Source organism: Bos indicus x Bos taurus, chromosome 3 (assembly GCF_003369695.1).
Source record: "Bos indicus x Bos taurus breed Angus x Brahman F1 hybrid chromosome 3, Bos_hybrid_MaternalHap_v2.0, whole genome shotgun sequence".
Taxonomy (NCBI): Eukaryota; Metazoa; Chordata; class Mammalia; order Artiodactyla; family Bovidae; genus Bos; species Bos indicus x Bos taurus.
In genome coordinates this window covers 117,465,182-117,485,378 of record NC_040078.1, presented here as the reverse complement: position 1 = coordinate 117,485,378, position 20,197 = coordinate 117,465,182, and the positions used below count along the sequence as shown (strand labels likewise).

The following is a 20,197-nucleotide window of genomic DNA, read 5'->3' as shown; positions in this document are numbered from 1 at the left end:
CCCTCCTCCTCCGCCCCTGGAGCAGCCTAGCCCTAACTGCAGTGCTCGGGGCCCCCCTCAAGCCTCCGGCACATCTCATGACAGGCTGCTGTCCTGCCTCAGCTCTTGGTCGTCTGTCTGCTGCTCATCTCCCCGTGAGAAGTCAGTTCCAAGGGGCAGGCAGGCAGATGGCCCTGTCACCTCCCACCTCCCTTTCACGACCTTTCTCCCACTCAAAAGAGAAGGCACGCTGCTCATCCAGCCTCTCCCTGGGGTATGCTGTACCAGGGGTGATGCATGCCCACGGCGGAGCACCCTGAATCCAGGCCCAGTGTGGGCTTGTGCTTTTCTCCATCTCACACCCACTTCTGTTCGGGGCACAGCACAGCACTACAGATAAGATGTCACGGTTCACGTTGGAATGTCTTGAATTAAGACACACTGTGGAGCCTGATGGCAGGGATGGTTAAATTTCATTTAGTCACTTCAATCTTAAGACTGCTGTAAAGGAAAAAGCATCACCCCTGTGAGGAGCAGCAGGCAAAGAGGGCGCCAAGGAGCACAGAGAGGCACCCTCCTCCACATGGTGATCAGCTCCACACCGCACCTCTCCACTAGGAACTGAACTTGGAAGTGGGATGGCTGTCAGATGCAAACCTTCAAGTTTATAAAAAGTTAAGGCCTCACCCGAGACAGAGTGGTTTGACAGAACTGGTTCTGTCTATTGATGCAGATATTTCTTATAAATTGAATGAGCTAAATCTGCATTCACGAGCTTTCGTAAGGCCCATGTGTTTAATATTGTAAGGGTATGATAATACTGTAAGGGTATGATAAAATTAGTATCAATTTTCTCAGTGCTACCTAGTACTTCATGTACAATGAGAGGCTGTCAAGGGAAGAAGGACAGGTATGATGAGCGGTCAGTGAGCTGGTGTCAGGAAACTGGTTTGGGACAGCCTCGGAAAACGTGACACAAAGGGACCCGAGTGACCAGGTCTGTAAAGCCATTTCCAACCAGCTGGTTTTCAGCTCTTTGCCATCAACACAACACAAGGAGCCTAACCTCAGCTGACGACTTATCAAACCCCTTATATGATTTTTGGCTCCTGACTCTGAAGCCCAGTGACACAGCGACAGTGACAACAAACGCCTCCCACGCCTGCCTACTTATTCACACGAAGTTTCCAGCGGCTACACCCAGAAAGACAAAAGGAAGGAAGAAAACTGACACTGAGTGAACCCTTCTTTCTAGCATTAAGTGATTCTGTTCACAAACACCTAACTGAATCAGAGGAAAATGCTAACAGTAACCTCGACATTCTCAGATACATTTCAGATAAACTGCTATTTGGTTTAATAACCATCAAAGCTTGCAACATATTGTTTAAAGTCATTATTTATCCTACAACATTTGAGGAGTGCCTACTATGTGTCAGGTACTATTCTAGACAAGGGTTGACACACCAGTAAGAGACCTTCCTAGCCTCGTGAAGCTTATATTCCAGAGGAAGGGAGACAAAGTAAATAAGTAAATCATACAATAGAAAGTGAAAAAGAGCTAAGGGGCTAGGAGGTGGGAGGAACTGCAGTTCTAATAGGACCTGAAAGTGAAGGCTTAAAGGAGGGGGAAGGAAAGCAGGGGGAGACCCTGAGAGGGCCTGATGCATCCCAGGGACTTGGCAGAGGCCAGGAGGCGAGGCAGGAGGAGCTGAGGCAGGAGGGGCAGCAGGCCTGCTGCAGACCACAGTTAAGCACACCGGCTTTCATTCAGAGCGAGGCTGCAGGGGGGCTTGGGCAGAGGAGGGGCAGCACCACAGAAACAGTCCAGGTGAGACTGTGCTGGTGAAGACCAGGTGAGAGCCGCTGAAGCAGAGGTCCCGTGAGAGTGACACCACCAGGATCTGTGGACAGAGGAGAGTGGGCGGGCAAGGGAGGAGCCAAAGTGCCGGATCTCTGAGTGTGACGGAGAAGGGCAGAGCTGCCACCTCAGAGACAGACAGCCTGTGGAGGGCACAGCTGTGAGATTTAACATCGGATGTGAGATCCATCTGAGATTGCATGTCCACAACGAAGTGGAGACATTGATGGGAGTGCTGGGGAGAAGTTGGGGCTACAGGAGCATGGTTGGGAGCTGTGCACGGAAGCATCCAGACTTCATGAGCTGGAGAGGTCCTCAGGGACCCGACTATGGTGGGCCAAGGACAGGACGAAGCCCTGAGGGGCCTTCTGCTTAGAGGGGTCAGAAGGCAGGACAAGAAGGGCAGTAGTGGCAACGGAGGAAAACCAGGATCGAGGAGCTGAACAGACAAAACAGTCAGTCACGAGGCCAGGCTCAACACCCGAGGGCCTTACGTTATAGAGCTTCTTGAATAACCGAATAATAGTTACAAAAGAGGATGACAGGGTGAAAAAATTCTTATAGGCAGAAAAATGTTTACTTCGGGATAAAATTCTGTGTGTGTGTGCTTAGTCACTCAGTCCTATCGGACTCTCTGCGACCCCACTGACTGCAACTCGCCAGGCTCCTCTGTCCGTGGGATTCTCCAGGCCAGAATACTGGAGTGGGTTGCCATTTCCTTCTCCAGGGGATCTTCCTACCCCAGGGATCGAACCCAGGTCTCCTGCACTGCAGGCAGTTTCTTTCCCATCTGAGCTACCAGGGAAGCCCAAAATTCTGTGAGACAAGAGAAATAACACTATGAGTGCATGGAGAAAAAGTAGCAATGAACATCTCCCAACGATTAAAGTAGAGCTTGTTCATTTGTTTTTTAAATGCATGATGGTAGGTATATCCATGGTATTTAGACTCCACTGGAAATATTTTAAAGAGTAACACAAGACTTTTCCCCCTCTTTAAATGTCAATATTTACAGCACACTGGAATCACATGCTATGCAAATTTTAAACTCGAAGGAAAAACACAATCCCTGCCAAGATGAGCCTGCAGATAGGAGGTCGGCAATCTCTCTGTGAAGGGCCAGGCGCTTCGAACTTTGGGTAGAAATAGAGAAGATCCACAGTGAAGCACACAGAGAAAAGTAAACAGAACCGTGTTGCCCACAGTTCATACGTAGAGGGTATATATAGGCAAGATATTACCATTCATATACATAATTGGAGCCCCATAAACTGCTTATGGATAAAATAAAGAAATGTTGGTCAGTTATTTCTAAATTTGATGAAAACTGTTAAGTCACAGATCCAAAAAGATCAATAAACCCCAAGTGAGATAAACACGGAAAAAAATCCCATCAAAGCACACCATAATAAAACTGTCAAAAACTGCGACAAAGAGACAATGCACACCACAGAAAGTGAAACAAAGAATCACACTAACTTCTCACAAGAGGAGAAAGAGCAAGTCAGAAGGCAGAGGAACGGCATCCTTACAATGCTGGCACTGTCAACTTAAGAAGTCAACATTCAGCAAAGCTGGCGGAATTCATCATCAGCAAATCTGCATTACCAAAAAAAAAAAATCAAGGGGGTTCTTCAGGCAGAAGGAAAATAACAGATGGGAACTCAGAACTACAAAAGGAATGAAAGCTGTAAGTGGTAAATATGTCAATAAATATATAAAGAAAATATAATTATCTAAAACAAAGGTAATTACATGTTATAACCCAGAATTCACTGTTAAGTAAACGTGATTATTAAATAAAGGTCTGAATGGGAAAGTGGAAATTCACTATTAACCTGGCTAAACTTCCACCTTAAAAAATAGAAAAAGAAGAGCAAATTAAACTGTAAAAAGGACATATGAGCAGAAAACTAAAAAATATTAGAAGAGAATCAATGAAACCAAACACTGGTTCCTTGCAGAGACCAATGAAATTGATAACCTCCAGCTAACTGGATCAAGAAAACAGAAAGTTTCAACGCCAGGAATTAAGGAAGGTATATCAATACACTCTATAGAACGTAAAGGGGTCAGAAGATATTAAGAGCAAACTTACATCAATAAATTCAAAATGCAGATGATATGAACAAATTCTTTGAAGGATACAAATCACCAAAGCTCACCCAAAAATAAGAAATCCAAGTAATTCATACCTATTATCAGATCAGATCAGATCAGTCACTCAGTCGTGTCCGACTCTTTGACCCCATGAATCGCAGCACGCCAGGCCTCCCTGTCCATCACCAACTCCCAGAGTTCACTGAGACTCACGTCCATCGAGTCAGTGATGCCATCCAGCCATCTCATCCTCTGTCGTCCCCTTCTCCTCCTGCCCCCAATCCATCCCAGCATCAGAGTCTTTTCAAGTGAGTCAACTCTTCGCGTGAGCTATATATTCATACTTAAATTCCTACCACACAAAAAAAATCAACAAAATGGTAGACGTAGGTGGTTTTACTGGTGAATTCTATCATTTAATAAAGGATTAATAGTAACTCAACATAAAACTCTTCCAGGAAACAGAAAGGAACACTTCCCCATTCATTCCAGGAAGAATAAGGAGGGGAAGGAAAGAAACTAGAGCCTTATCTTGCACCACATGCAAAAATTCACTCAAAATGGCTCACAGACCTGACTTTAAAACCCAAAGCTATAAAACCTTTTTTTTTTTTTTTTTAAAAAAAAGGGGAAGCCTGCATTTCTTAGACAAAGATTTCTTAGGACACAAAAAGCATTGTGTTTGCACTGTTGCTGTAATAAATTAGTAAATAAATTATTATAAACTCAGCAGCTTAAACAATAAAAACTTATTATCTTTTGTAGGTCAGAAGTCTGAAACCAGTCCCAGCGGCTAAAGGATGGCAGGGCTGCAGCTCTTTCTGTGGCTCGAGGAAAAATCTACTTTCTTCATGCCCCAGCTTTAGGCAGCCACCTGTGCTCCTTGGCCCAGGGCCCCTTCCTCCACCTTCACAGTCACTGAAGGCCGGTGGCAGTTAATACTACAGACAACAGCGTGGGTGTGTAAGTGAGAGAAGCCATGTGCAAAATGCTACATCTTGGTTGGGGCAATTTATGTGACTTTCTGGAAAAGACAAACAGCAGGGCAGAAACCAGATCAAAGATTGCCAGGGGGTGGGGAGAGGAAGCTCACTAACAAGGGGCCCGAGTTCTGAGCTGATGGACACACTCTCCGTGCATTTCAATTGTGCTGGTGCTTGTACAACCATTATGTAGTTGTCATAATGCAGAGAATGCTACACCTAAGAATGGTGAATTTACTGTCTGTAAAGTTATGCTTCACTGAACATGATTTTTGAAAAAGACAAAGCTTGCTACATGACAGGCACTATTAGGTGGTACAGGAAAATGAAAGTGTGCTGGCAATTTTTACAAGGCCAGAAAGCTTAACATTTAAACAGCGTGTCCTCTTAAAAAACATTTTATATACAATAACCATCAGAATCTATGTTTAACTATGGTAATAATGGCTTTTAAAACAGTATGTCAGACAATTTATTCATACTCCTGGAAGTGTGAGCATCCCAAGAGAGAATCTGCCTCAGAGCTTTATGTGCAAGGCAAAGGGCAGAAATCTGTGAGCACAGTGGATACCAGACAACACATCCCCTGCTCAGCAGGATCTAAGCAAAGACAAGGAGGAGGGCAGGGAACGTTTCCCTAACAAAAGTTAGCTGGTGCCAAGGGAGGTAACTGGTTGTCTTGAGCGCTGACACCACATTTCTACTATATATGAAAGGACAATAACTGCCACTGCATTTCCAGGGTTATTTGAAAGAAAAGACGCCATCAGGAAAAAAGTCTCTTCCTCTTCAAATTTTTCTCCTTGCAATGGTTCCCAGAAAGCTAAAAATCAACCTAGAAAGAACCAGGGAAGAGGGTACACATTCTGAGTGTCTGAAACCTTGATGGAGTGACGGTAAACTGCACTCCAGCTACCAGGGGACCAGGGTGGTGGTCAAGCCAGAGGTCTGCTTCAGTGCTCTCATCCATTTTCATGTCTTTAAACATGCTCATGATCATGTAAATGTCACTCCAAAATGTTCACGTGTGGGACCAAACCTATGCCTCAGGCTTACTAACCATACTTCTCTGCTGGGAAATTGGGCTCTTACTTTATTTCACATTTAGAAGCTTTTCCTTCTGGAACTCCAAAGCTGTGAAACAAAGCTAAGAATAACTAAGAACCAAACATCACGGGGTAATAGATAATTTAAATTTCACGACTCAGTGTAGGGTGCACTTTTATTATCAAGCTCATCAGTTAGGGAGCTTTTTATAAATTATATGTTCAAATTAAGAAAACATGACTAATCTGATAATCAACACATTTTAAACACATTTAGATGAATATATACCTAAATATACAAGATTTACAATATAACTATGTAATTCCCTAATCAGAACTTTTATCATATGTAACAATTTTAAAAAAAGGATATTATTCACCATTAAAAAAAAAAAAAAAAAACTCCCACATATCTAATAAAAAACATATAGCCAGAGGATGAGATTGTTGGATGGCATTACCGTCTCGATGGACATGAGTCTGAGCAAGCTCTGGGAGTTGGTGATGGACAGGCAAGCCTGGTGTGCTACAGTCCACGGGGTCACAAAGAGTCGGACACAACTGAGTAACTGAACTGAACTGAACCCAGGTACATAAATCTCGCAACTCAATAATGAGACAAGCAATCCAATTTTTAAATGGGTAAAATATTTGAACAAAGGAGACATAAACAGAGCAAACAAGCTCAGGAAAAGATGCTCAATATCTTTGATCATTAGGAAAATGCAAACCAAAGTCACAATGAGATACACACACACTGGAACGGCTAAAATTGAAAAAAGTGATACTACTAGCTGTTGGCAAGAATGTGGGTTAACTGGAATTCTCATTCATTGCTAGCAGGAATGCAATGGACTTTCTTTTTGGAAAACAGTATGCCAGTATTTCATAAAGCTAAACTTATTCTTATCATCACTAATTATTAGAGACATGCAAATCAAAACTACAAAGAGGTGTCACCTCACACCGGTCAGTATGGCCATCATCAAAAAAATCTACCAACAATAAATTCTGGAGAGGATGTGGAGAAAAGGGGACTGTTGGTGGGAGTGTAAACTGATACAGCCATTACGGAAAACAGTATGGAGATTACTTACAAAACTAGGAATAAATCTATCATATGACCCAGCAACCCCACTACTGGGCATATACTCTGAGGAAAACCATAACTGAAAAAGACATATGCACCCCAATGTCCATAGCAGCACTGTTTACAATAGCCAGGACATGGAAGCAACCTAGATGTCCACTGACAGATGAGCAGATACAGAAGCTGTGGTACACATATACAGTGGAGTACTACTCAGCCATAAAATGAATGAATCTGAGTTCTAGTGAGGTGGAGGAACCTAGGGCCTGTTATACAGAGTGCAGTAAGTCAGAAAGAGAAAAACAAATACAATATATTGATGCACATGTATGGAATCTAGAAAAATACCATCAATGAACCTATTTTCAGGAAAGACGCAGATGCAGAGAGTGGACTCATGGACGCGGTGGGGGAGGAGAGAGCGGGACAAACAGGGAAAGCAGCACCAGCATGTACACACTGAGGGGCGAGACGGGCGCAGGTGAGAAGGTGCTGTGTAGCACAGGAGGCCCCGGCTGCGATCCGTGATGACCCGGAGGCGTGGGGGAGGCAGGGGAGGCAAGTATAATTATGGCGATTTGCACTGTTGAATGGTAGAAACCAACACAACATTGTCAACATTTAAAAAAAACCCACTGCAAATGAAGTCCTGCACACAAAGGTTTACAGCAGCTTTTACGCATGATGGCCCCAAAGTGGAAACAGCACAAAGGTTCATCAATAACCTGGTATAAATACTGGTATACACACATACGACAGAGTAAACCCATCAGTAAAAAGACACAAAATACAACACAGGTGAAACTCAAAAGCGTTATGCCAAGTAAAATAATGTAACATATCTCATCAACATTGCTTTTAAAGAACTTTTTAAAATCAATCTACATTTCCACCTTAAGAAGGCAGAAAAAGAAAAGCAATTTAAACCCAAAGTGTAAGGAAGGAAATAATAAAGAGCAGAAATCAATAAAATGGATAGATAACTCAGAAAAACAAATGCTTGCTCTTTCCAAAAAAATAAACTGGATAAACCACAAGCTAACATGATCAAGGGAAAAAACAGAAGGTCCAAATAAACCAACATCAGGAATAAAAATAGGGATGTCAGGACAGATCCCACAGATACCAGCAGGCTAATAAGAAAATATTCTGAACAAATTGGGATGGTGTGAAAACGCCAAGAGCAGTCTTGCTCATAATAGCCAAAAGCTGGAAAGAATTAAAATGCCCATCAATATGAAAATAATTATATTCATCATATTCATACAACAAATACTGCTACCCACAACAACACATATGAATTTAAAAACATGTTAACAAGGAAGAAGCCAGAGACTAAGAGTACATAGTATGATTCCATTTAAATGAAATTCAAGAACTCAAGGAATTTAAGGACTACAATAAGAGAAATCAGAAAGCAACTGTGGGTAGGTAGCAGGGGGTGAGGAATTGACTGCAAAGAGGAAGAAAGAACTTCGGGAATGCTGCAAAATCTTTACAAGGATTATGGTTAAACCAGGGTACGTGTCCATTTTGCAAAACTAATTATGTTCTGCAGTTCAAATTAGCACACTTTATTGTTAATAATTTTATACTTCAGTAAAATTTATTTAAAAAGTAAAACTTGAAATAAAACTGTCTATGGTAGCCTCTGCCTATAACTCACCACACCACAATGGGAGCAGGCTGGGGGGGCCTCCACAGGTCAGCAGGCCCAGTTTTTCAAACCACCCCTCTGACTTCCCAGACAACACCAGCGGGTATTTCAGCCGGTCTTTAGATTTTTGCTGTGTTTCATTTCCCTTTCTAGCATTGTTTCTTGTTTTGTGAGTTAATGTGGAGATTTTTTTTCTTCCAAATTTGTTTTTTTTTCTTTTCTTCCATCATCTAATTACATTTCCATCTTTTTTCTGAAGAGTGCATTTATTCCCAAGCATGAGGGATATTCCAAAAAGAAACAAAACTATAAAAATTGTACCAAGTACAAACAGAGACTATCTTGCCAAGAGCCAGAAGAAGAGATCTGAGCTTCAAGTGCAGATGCAACTCTTGCCCCCGACCACCTAAATATCCAGATCCTGTACGTTATTTAGTTTTCATCCCCAAGATTACTGGCCAAAATGAGCCAGTTTCAAAACCACCTGTTCCATACACTGTTAAAACACTGTCATTCCTCGGGCCTATCTCTATATAGTTTCTCTTCAATACTAAAGACAGCATGACTCCAGAAAGTTTTTATAAAAAACCAGCATACTGGGTAAGCTTTTGGGGTTGGCAGATGTCTGTGATGCTTCTCTAAATAATCCAGGGCAAGAGAAACAGCAGCTTCCTGCCCCAGTGACACCACAAAACACGAGCACACCACATAACTCCACGTGCGCACGTCCACAGATTCGAACACTCAAGTACCAGCAATTACAGGCACCGAAACACAAGCTACTTTTTTACCTGATGGAACAGTGAACACAAAAACTGTAACAGTTGTGCTACAGTTCCAAGAATAAGAATATCATCAAAGATGGTGTCAGAGACAGAACCTTAGTGAGAACGTTCACGTCATTCAGTAAAAACATTCAGTTGAAAAAAAAAGAAAAAAAAAAGAAACACTTATCCAGAGGTTGGACTCGACACATGTAAGAGAGCAACAAGCCTGGGAAAGCAAACAAGGTCTCTGAAGAGCTGAGAACCACAAAGCCCAAGCTTTGGCAGAATAGCAGAATCCATGAGAGCCACTGAAAATGCTTAAAAAGGCAGAGAGAAGAAGATATTTTTACTGCAAACACACAAGAGTGAGACTACTTAGTAGACAGAGAACCAATCTTAATCACTACAGTCATTTCTGAAAATACCCTGCAGTGCTTAGCAGTAACAGTGATGCTCATAATGGTGCCCTCTGGTCGCCAGGAAACAGAGTGTGCTCAGGACCTCTCGCTAAACACAGCAAACCTGCCACATCTTTGTGAAGGCAGCCAAAGGATGGTTAGAGCCTCCTGATTTCACAGGTAAAAGTCCTCTCTGGAGGTCAGGCCCACCTCTGATGACAGTGTCCTGGTGCTAGGATCTCTACCCTGGTGTTCGCTCAACTTAGAAAATGGAGATGTAGCAGACTGAAATTATGGATGCGTTCCAGAGCCGCCTGTGGGAGCAGCACATAGATTACGTGAGGTTTTAAAGATTCAAGCACATTTGAAAGCAGGGTTTCTCCTGTTGCCACACATCACCTCCCATCCTACCTGTAGGCAGACAACGCGAGGGCTTATTTGTGGGCTCATTATCACCCACTGAAACTCTGCATTCTCCTTCACTGTTTAATTAGCTAGTGACTCATGATTCCCAGTTTCCCACTTGCTTTCCACCTCCCAAGTAAAACACCGCCCTCTATCTCCTCCACAGCACTCCTTCCCCTCGCTTAATTCTCTCTGCCCTGCTCTCTCCTATCCCCAGCCAGCCCGCCACAGCACAATGCCCTGTCAACATGAACTCTGGTGGGCTGCAATGCTGGCAGCTGTACTCCCCCAACTGCACCGTAACTAGGAAAGACCCACACCCTCTCTCCAGCTGCTCAGTATGAACAAGGAGAAATATCTGCCAGCTTGGACACCTATCAGTGCTAACAAGGACAGCTGGTTATCTGCTTGTTTCCTCTGCTAGACCTGGGCTGAAGTGCTTCACACACATTATCTACTTAATCCTCACAAGTGTCCCAGGAGATAGGTTCTATTTGATCCCTGCTCTGCAGCTGGGTGGGCTGCAGCTGAGAGAGGTTACTGAGCAATTTGGGCATGGCCACGCTGCTGCAAGTGGGCAGAACAGGATCTGAACGCAGTCATGGCCTCGGAGCCCGCACTCTGCACTCCGCGTCAGCAGCCTCCACGGTTATTCCCTCGTGCTGTTAAAGTCTGCACCAGTTCCTGGAGCACATGCCACACGCCTCACATCACCTCATGATGCTTTATCTGACCACACGGCACGCATCTCCTCTGCATCTGGAATGGTCACTGCTGTTATAACTTACAAAAAGTTAGAGGACAAATCAAACCAACAATTATACACTTGGAAAATCTTTAGAATTTGCTGTCTGAAAATCACTTTAACATTTACACACGTAAGAGTATTACCTGGGGTGACAGTTAGCTGAAAGCAATGAAGCTTGTTTGGATCAGGAAAATGCACTTTACACGTACCTGCAAAAGAAACAGCTCGTCAGGAAGGCTAGCGACAGTCCTTAAGTTGAGGCGAACCTCGAAATACATGGAAAGTTTAATGCTGCTGAGGCGCTGACAGGCTAAACCAGTAGATTTCCTCTGTTTGGTAATAATCGTGCCAATGTGCTCAAATTGCAAACCAGTGATACTTGTCATGTGTTTTCCTCCTTACAGGTTTTAATTAGTTAATTCCAAATTGACCATGTTATCTTTCATCCTTTAAATGGTTCCTAAAAACAGAGCTCTTTCCATGTCAAGACTGGTGCTACTTTACTTTGAGAAGTCACACCTCAGGGAGATTAATGTATGTGGGTAAAGGCGAGCTAAACATAGAAAAACCAGGAAAAGAGCCCAGGCCACACTCTGGTCTGTACCCACCACAGCACACAGAAGTTACAAAGAACTGTGCCAGCTAAGGAAGCACACACCCAGGCCACAGCATTCTTTTATCTTTCCCTAACATCCTCACAAGGAGAAGGCAGTGGCACCCCACTCCAGTACTCTTGCCTGGAAAATCCCATGGGCAGAGGAGCCTGGTAGGCTGCAGTCCCTGGGGGCGCTAGGAGTCGGACACAACTGAGCGACTTCACTTTCACTTTTCACTTTCATACACTGGAGAAGGAAATGGCAACCCACTCCAGTGTTCTTGCCTGGAGAATCCCAGGGATAGGGGAGCCTGATGGGCTGCCATCTATGGGGTCACAGAGAGTCAGACACGACTGAAGCAACTTAGCAGAGCAGCAGCAACATCCTCACAACCCAACCGGTAACTCCACTTGGTTTGCTGGTAGAATGAGGCTCAGCTGACTCAGATGGTGACACTCGGCCCACGTGAGCCGCCCCAGAAGGGTCTGGATTAGGAGATCCCACGGAGAGACCCCTGGAGAGCGCTGCTGCGGTGGGGCGGACAAGGTAAGGTGGCCACAGCTGACATCTGCCGCCTTCAAACAAATGACACACGAGAAGAGCAAATACCCAAGAGACTAAATAAAGACAGAAGACGGAGGGGATATAGGTAAAAATTGTATTTTATAAGCCTGGAAAATATGCTAAATTCCTTGAGTCATCTACTGACAATTTCTTACAAGTCCTTCTGAAAATATCTGCCTAGTTTCACACGGTATGAATTTTTATCCAAAGAGAAAGATTCTACTTTAGCCTGGGACACAGCCTTAGAGACCATCTGGTCCGACATCATCGATTGTGAAAGATGACACGAAGGCCCAGAGAGGTTCAGTGAGGTTATCAAACAGAAGGGAGTTGAGCTCCCAAAATAAAACTAGTTTACGCCTCATTTCATCACGCCATGAACGTGCCGGATATGACACGCAGCAGGGCAGAACTGTGTATACGGTTTTTGGACCAATCCTTCAGAAAAATCAACGCAGAGTGAAAGGTGACTTAGTCTAGAAAAGCAGGACAGGGTCTCAGAGATCACATTGCCATTTTCTTTGTTTTTGAAACAAAGAAACCAGGGACTGAAGAATTCAAGGTTTTCATCCAAGACACACATTTGAAAAGTGCATAGTAGTTTAAATGGGTTTTGTTTTTCCTAATTTAACTTGAAAAGATAAATGCCATTTTTCTAGTGAAATATATGTAACAAAAACATAAGACAAGGGTGTGGGAAATGCTTCATTAATAGAGTTGGCACCATCCATTTGTCTTTAATGCTTCATATTCTCATTTAATAAAGGGACAGATATGGACATCAATTCCTCTAATAGAGACTGACCCACCAAGAATAAAGAAATCATCAAGATGGGTTAAAAAAAACAAAAACAGTAAAATTCCTAAAAAGAACCAAACCTTTTTAAAGCTAGAGAGACGTCTAAGCTCCTACAACGGCAGCAAAACGTTAAAGTCAGGTTTTGTTTTAGTTCAGTGTAGGGGCTTTATTAAACAGAGAAGGGAATGGTGGCAAACCATTAACTACTGAAACTCCAGAATTAAGCCTTTTCTCTGTCTGTAGACATAGGCTAAGACGTTCATATATTTCCATCTAATTGAAAGAGACTTTTTTTATTTTTTGCAAACAGAGAAACCTCTATAAACTTGCAGGTACAGAGTTCCAAACTAGTTCTGAATAATTTCTAAGCAGCATTGCTCTATGGCAAGTTATTTTGTTTGCCTTAATATTTTAGAAAGATTGAATCAGACAAGAAAGATCTGCTCTTTCACGGCTTCTTGCTTCCTCTTTAGAATGAGCTATGTACCTGTGGAAAGCCTGGCTGTGTGTATAAACTGGTTTATATTGCACCCACTAAGACTGGGAAAGCAGGCAGGAAGACGGACAGAAGCATGCAGCATGGAGTTTGTTTAATCTGACACCACACCTGTACAGCCTGGGAAGACCGGTCACGCCTTTTTCAAACCTAAGATATACAGTTAAAATCCTGGTTTGAAAGACAATTATAGTTTTATTGTTTTCAAACTAAACTTTTAGATAAAGCTGAACTATACTCTATGTATGGGTTACTAACCGACAATCTCTGGGTTTTTATGGTCTTTGATTAAACGTCTGCATGAGTATATATGTTCAAGCTGGGGGGCCAGTGGGAAGACATGACGGGGGCTGAGAACAGAAGGACCACATCCTTTTCCTCTTTAATTGGATTTTACTAGATTATTACATAACCTGAAAAGAAGAGGGGAAACAAAGAGTGGGCGCAGTGTGACCCAGCCGCCCTCGCTTCAGGATTCACCGCCCTTGCCTCCCTGCCCTGCCCACACGCCGTTGTCTGCCTGTCCTCCTGGCACACTTAAAGCAAACCATTTGTAAATACTTCTGTAGGTAGAAAGATAACCTTTTCACAGAATCCCAAAGTATTTCCTTCTTGTTCTGCCTGGAAGAAAACTTTGAAGTCAAGCAATCCAGCCACTTTTAAGACATTCTTGACCAACACTAAGAAATATATTTTAGCACAACCCACTATACTCATATATAAATGTTATATATTTAAAAGAATGTTTCAAGGAGTATGTACTAACCCTTACATACTGGTTGCACAACCACTGAAGCCCTGCACCCCACAAGGATCTTTCCAATTTTCGGTGGGGTTGGAGAAGGCCCTTTCTCACCCTGTGTGAGACAGGCCTCCGTAACAAGCTCTCCCGAGCATCTGCCCAGACTAGGAGACCCACGTATAAAATATTTCACTGAAATCGTAAATGTCCTCAGCCTTAAGCAAGTGTAATGATAAAAAGTTCTAATTCCAAAAACCACTACAGTGGTCAAAGCATTCAGACTTGGATGGTCTTGCACACCATAAAGGGCTTGGGAAGGCACCGATGACACGTATCACAGGCGTGAATGCTGGGCAGGCGAGCCTGCTCAAGAGCGAGGCCCTCAGTCAGGCCCATGTGTCGGGCGGGAAGGACCAAGCAAGGGGAGGGGACCTGGAGACATAAAGGCAGCACAGCTGTCCAACCTTGGGCACAAGGACCAGTCACAAATAAGTGCTTTCTGGAACAAAACGCTGGTACCATCTCTAACAAAAATAGGACTGCCCATCACTGATTCGCGTGCCTCTTCATTGGAAGGGGACATGGGACGGAAGGTGTGCAGGATGAACGAGCTCCAACCAACGAATTCCTGTGGCAGTAAGGAGAGGGGTGCTGTTGGCTACCTTCTCCTTTTCAGGGCCGTGAAAAAACCCTGATACCTGTTCGCAAACACATTTCTAATACACACATAAAATAGGCTTTTTGCCATGTAGAGTTATTAAAACATAAAACGAGCTTCTCCATGCAATTTACTTTATAGCATTTAATGTTTGGTTGGGGACGCTATACTTACAAGGTAAATTAGCTTCAAGTTCTGCAACCTCTGTGGAAACAAAGAGATTACTGTTAATATTAGTTAATTACTCCACATAAAATCACCTGCTCTAAATTGACAATTCCCTCCAAAACACTGAGAGAAAAAAAAAGAATTAACCAAAATCTACACTTGGGTCTGATGCTTAGACTTTAAGCCATGAAGTTGCTTTCAAATACACACAGTGACTCGCAGGATGCCGACCAAGTGCCGTCAAGGGCCCTTGAAATTTACTTTAGTACAAATGAGAAGCATTCAAAATTAACAGAAATTACCTATGGGTAAACAGTCACTAAAGCGGTTTTGAAAATCTCGTTCCCCCAAGTAGTGGAACTACTGCCCTCAAAATCTGATTTATATTTATAACTCTGCCTCTTCCAGTTTTTCTAGATTCGTCTTCCCGCGAGGGCTCGCCCAGTTTGCGCTCGAACTTTTCCAGTGAGAGAAAACGCTCTGCCTCCCGCTGGGCCTGTGCGCTGGCCCCGCCATCTGTGGGTGCACTAACACCCAAGGGAGCCTCCTCCTGGGGCGACACTCCTCAGCCTCAGCGCTCTCCTCTGGGGTTCTTCATCAGGCACACACTTGGCGCTCAGGCCCAGCACCGCTCTGCCAGGATGAAGCTGCAAAGCCCCCACCAACCGGGCAGGCAAGCCAGGCAAGTCGCCTGTGCCCCTGACATATCTGAAGCTTTGCCTCAAGGGCACAGCTTTATAAAGGGCAAAGCGGGGGCCAGGGCACCTGTGAGGTGGGTGCTCCTGACAGGCAGGGAGAGCCAGTAGGCCTGAAAGTGAGGCAGATGGAAGGATGGGCCAACTGTGGGGGCGCGGCTGGGGGCCCCTGAGGGGGAGGGCGACAGAGGTGGGACGGAAGGAGTGCAGTCTGAGTTCATGACCAGGGCTGGGAGCCCCTGCAGTCATGCCACCTGACAGCATGAGACCCACGGAGGAAGAGGCTGGTGAGAAGAAAGACCTCCGGCAGAAAGTGGAGGACAGGAGCAGGGACAGCCACCAGCGGAAATGCAGGAGCGATTCAGCAGAGAGGGCATGCTGGTCCGGTGGTACGAGGGGGATGAGGCCTGAGGGAGAGCCTGGGATGTGGGTCAGACCCTGTGGAGTGCATCCAAACCAGCAGGAAGGTAAGTGGAAAGATGGAAACCAGACGACAAAACAGGAAGGAGCAAGTAACTCCTTCAGGTGAGGAGGGGGGAGGGCCCCGATGTTTGCAGAGTTGAGTGCATTCGTGGGAAGGCCTGTTCAGTTGCTCAGTTGTGTCTGAGTCTTTACGACCCCATGGACCGCAGCACGCCAGATTTCCCTGTCCTTCACCATCTCTGGAGTTTACTCACATTCATGTCCACTGAGTCGGTGATGTCATCCAACCATCTCATTCTGAGGCCGAGGGTTTAGGGAAGAGCCAGGCCTCTGGTTTCAGCTAATTGACAATCTGGGTAGAGACAGTTGGCCCACTAGACGTATTAGCTCTGGGGTCCAGGCATTCAGGATAGGTAACCAGGAAAGTGAGATGGGGCAGGGGAAGGAGGAGTCAAGAAACAAAAAGGGGCAGTCTGTGATCAAATGCGAGCCTGGCGTCTATCCTCTGGGCAGTCCTGTGCTGTGGTGCATTAGAATATACACACTTAAAACAAAATGATGCTGATCCTTCACTAGCACCATCCTTATAAGGACCCTGAGGACCTTTCTTTCTGATTGGTGCACTATAGCCCTTCCATGGGCTTCCCTGGGAGGTCAGCTGGTAACAAATCTGCCTGCAATGCAGGAGACCCCGGTCTGATTCCTGGGTCAGGAAGACCCCCTGGAGAAGGGACAGGCTCCCCGCTCCAGGCCTTCCACAGAGCAGGGCACTGGGCAAAGAAACGCTCTGGCGCAGCTCACACGGGCCCTCTGACCAGGCCGGGGTCAAGGGCCTGGCTCTGCTCCAGCGGTGCACACAGGGCATTCATTTTATCAACAAAGCGCACATCTGACCAAAGGAGTTATGCATATTAATCACTTCTAAATAAACATCATCCATATAACGAAACCTATATGGTTTTAAGGCAAATACTATTTACATATTTATTATATTATTAGCTTTTGGTTGACAAGAATTTACAACACTTCTTGAGGACCCTTTGGAGAGACCGACGCTGCCCCCTGGGACCCAGTTTTCTCTGGCAGGCCTATTCTGACTGCTGTCGTAAGAGCTCTGGTCATTCAGTTTTACAAAAGCCCAGTGAAACAGAAAATGTGCCCAGAGGATGTATAAGGGGGCCACATGACAGAAGGGAAATAGTTGAGAAGACAGGCTGGCACCAAGGAGCAGGGAAGAGGTGAGGTCTGGGCGCGGGAGGGCAGAGAGGCACTGACCAGAGCATCGTGTTGATCGAGCAACAGAACGGACCCTGCACACAGGGATGGGGTGGCGGGACGAGAGGCTCTCGGCCAAGGACACCTCACGCGGGGCAGGGATTCTCCGCCCTGACTGCGCACAATCATCGGGGGCGTACAATCCACGTGGTGTAAACAGACCAACCCCAAGTGTACAGTTCAGTAACTCTTAGTGAAATGTGGAGCTGTGCATCCATCCCACAATCTAGTCCCTGCTGAGCAACCCTTCGCCCCGTCATCCAGACCAATTACACTGAAAAGCCTGGGTGGGGCCAAGGCCCTTGAATCTTATTATTCTCTCCAAGTGTAGGAAAGCACTGTAGGCTATTCTGCCAAGCTAAAACATCTACATACAGCTATTTTCATAGATGGATTTAATAATTTCACATCGTGGTCTAGAATCAAACTCCAAAGAAGAGTGTTACGCCTGCCTTCCCCATTCAGTGTAACTCCCTTGCAGAAGGAAGAAGACGGCCGGGGAGGGCAGCCCCCAGACCCAGTCCAGTGACGACCACAACCAGTCAAGGCCTCTAGTCCAAGAACCAGTGTGTACAAGAAATATGACCTTAGAGGCAGAAGGGTTTCATTAAAGAAGCTGGACACTTTGGTCCAGCCCAGTACAGAGGATAAATGAACTACAACGCAGCGTTCCTCTCAGGGAGGGGTCACAAATGACACCTGTGCACTTCAGATGAGGGCAGACAGTGATTCACTAACAGCAATAGCAGTTAACTCAGGAAGTGCTGAGTCTCTAAGTTGTGTCCAACTCTTTTTCAACCCCATGGACTGTAACCCACCAGGCTCCTCTTTCCATGCAATTTCCCAGACAAGAATACTGGTGCGAGTTGCCATTTCCTTCCCCAGGGGATCTTTCCAACCCAGGGACTGAACCTGAGTTTCCTGCATTGCAGGTGGATTCCTTACCGCTGAGCAAGCAGGGAAGTCCAATGAACTCAGAACCCACGTACAAAAAGACTATGACCAAAGAAACGCGCGATCTGCTTTACACGCCTGAGAGGCCTCTTGCCGAGCGGCAGCCCTGCCCTGCTTGAAGGACACTCACTACCCCCACCTGGAAGGTACCAAGAAGTTAGAGATTTTTAAACTGCTGAAGTCTTGCCTATTCCAAAGATGCTAACACCTCTCTGGCTCACCAGCCCAGACTTTGGAGAGATACCTGGCACCTTGCACAATTAAGTGGCTGCACAACTTCCTTCTGAGAAATTAGACTCTTTTCCTTTCTAACTAAAGACCAAACCACAGAGCCCACTTGAAGCACAACTGCACTGAAATGTCAGATTACAAAAGCCACCCATCACCACAATGGCCCCCATACAGCATGGACCCCCTCCTGCTGTGGGCTGCTCACAACACAGTGCTCCAGCCGCTCCCACACTGCCCACCCCTGGGACCTGCACAGTGTCCATGGTGGGGGCTGTGCATTCCGATCCAGCCCTGGGACCCCAGCCCCTGGGTCTGAGCTCGGCACACACAGAGTGCTTGGGAGACGCTTGACAAGCAAGCACACTTCCAGCAGAGCGGCAGTGGTTGCAGTGTGGACACCCTGAGACATGAGGAGCCTGGCTCTTCACACAGCTGGTGACCAAGCAGTTCCAAAGGTGTAGTGGACTGAACTGAGTCCCCTGCCCACGTTCATATGGTGAAGCCTTAAACTCACGTGATGGTATTAGGGTTAAATGAGGTCATGTGGGGTGGGGCCCTCATGATAAGATTAGTGCCCTTATGGGAAAAGACCCAGGTGCTTACAAGCCAGGAAGCCCTCCCTAGGAACTGAATCTGCCACTGCCTTGGCCTTGGCCTTCCCCGTGTCCAGGCCCCCAGCCCCGGCTGTGGTGTTCTATCATGGTAGCCTGAGCTGACTAAGACCAAGCCCAATCACAGATGCAATGGTTCTGGGCAGGAGCCAGTTCCGAGCCCTGTCAGGAAACCCAGGCAGGACAGCTGTGCCCTCTGACCCAGGCAGAGCTGGCAGCTGCTGCCCAGAAGACTTGATTACCTCTTCTTACCTCAATCACCCCTACTTCTTAGGTTTCTCAATCTAGGACTTTATCTCTTAGCTTCCTGTCTGTCTTTATGCCTTGAGTGCCTCTTCTGCATTGCCAGCATCCACGAACAGTGCCCTTATGGGCAGACACCTGCCCCAAGGGCATCATCCCACCCCCAGAGATGGCACTGCTACAGCTGAGGCCAAGCGCCCACCGAGCCACTCCCACTCAGTCTAAGGGCCCTCCAGCAGCACAGTGCAGAAAGCAGGCCCACAGGAGAGGAGTCAGGCTGCGCCACACTCTGGGGCAGCAATGATGAAACCCCGAAAACCAGCACGGAGTCTGCAGCAGAGACTGCTCTGGATGGGGGTGGAGCCCCACACCGTGCGACCACCCACTCTCAACATGAGCAGACAAAGCTGACTGGAACCTTCATTCCTCTTGCACAGATCCTCCCCACCCCCACTGGCCCCGCCTCCCCCAGATCTGGGGCTATATGGGGCTATTTGGCAAGCCTGAGGGGGCTGCCACATTCCCAGGCGGTTTCACTGGTGTTTAAAACCCTGTAAGAAAGTGTTAAAGGGGAGCCGTGGGCCACCACCTCACTCCGCCTTAGTAGGGCTCCTCCTCTCTGGGCCACTGCCCTAGTTTTTTTTTTTTAACACATTTTGTAACACACAGCCCACAACTTCACACGCTGCTAAATGCTCTGGACACTCT

The 20,197-nt window shown here is 45.8% G+C and overlaps 1 protein-coding gene across 3 annotated transcripts in view; it reads right to left on the bottom strand.

The window, feature by feature from the left end:
- The window catches only part of UBE2F (ubiquitin conjugating enzyme E2 F (putative)), a 45,605-nt gene that overhangs the window by 16,075 nt on the left and 9,333 nt on the right, over nucleotides 1-20,197 (bottom strand). The window contains exons 3-4 of one of the 3 annotated variants that reach the window (XM_027538070.1): nucleotides 15,064-15,093; nucleotides 11,178-11,243 (exon numbers count right to left, since the gene is read on the bottom strand). The exons of 1 other annotated variant lie outside the window; for it this stretch is intronic. In XM_027538070.1, the coding sequence (XP_027393871.1) occupies nucleotides 11,178-11,243; nucleotides 15,064-15,093 (96 nt within the window). The remainder of the gene's footprint in view (nucleotides 1-11,177; nucleotides 11,244-15,063; nucleotides 15,094-20,197) is intronic. One more of the 3 variants, XM_027538072.1, reaches the window with a different exon arrangement.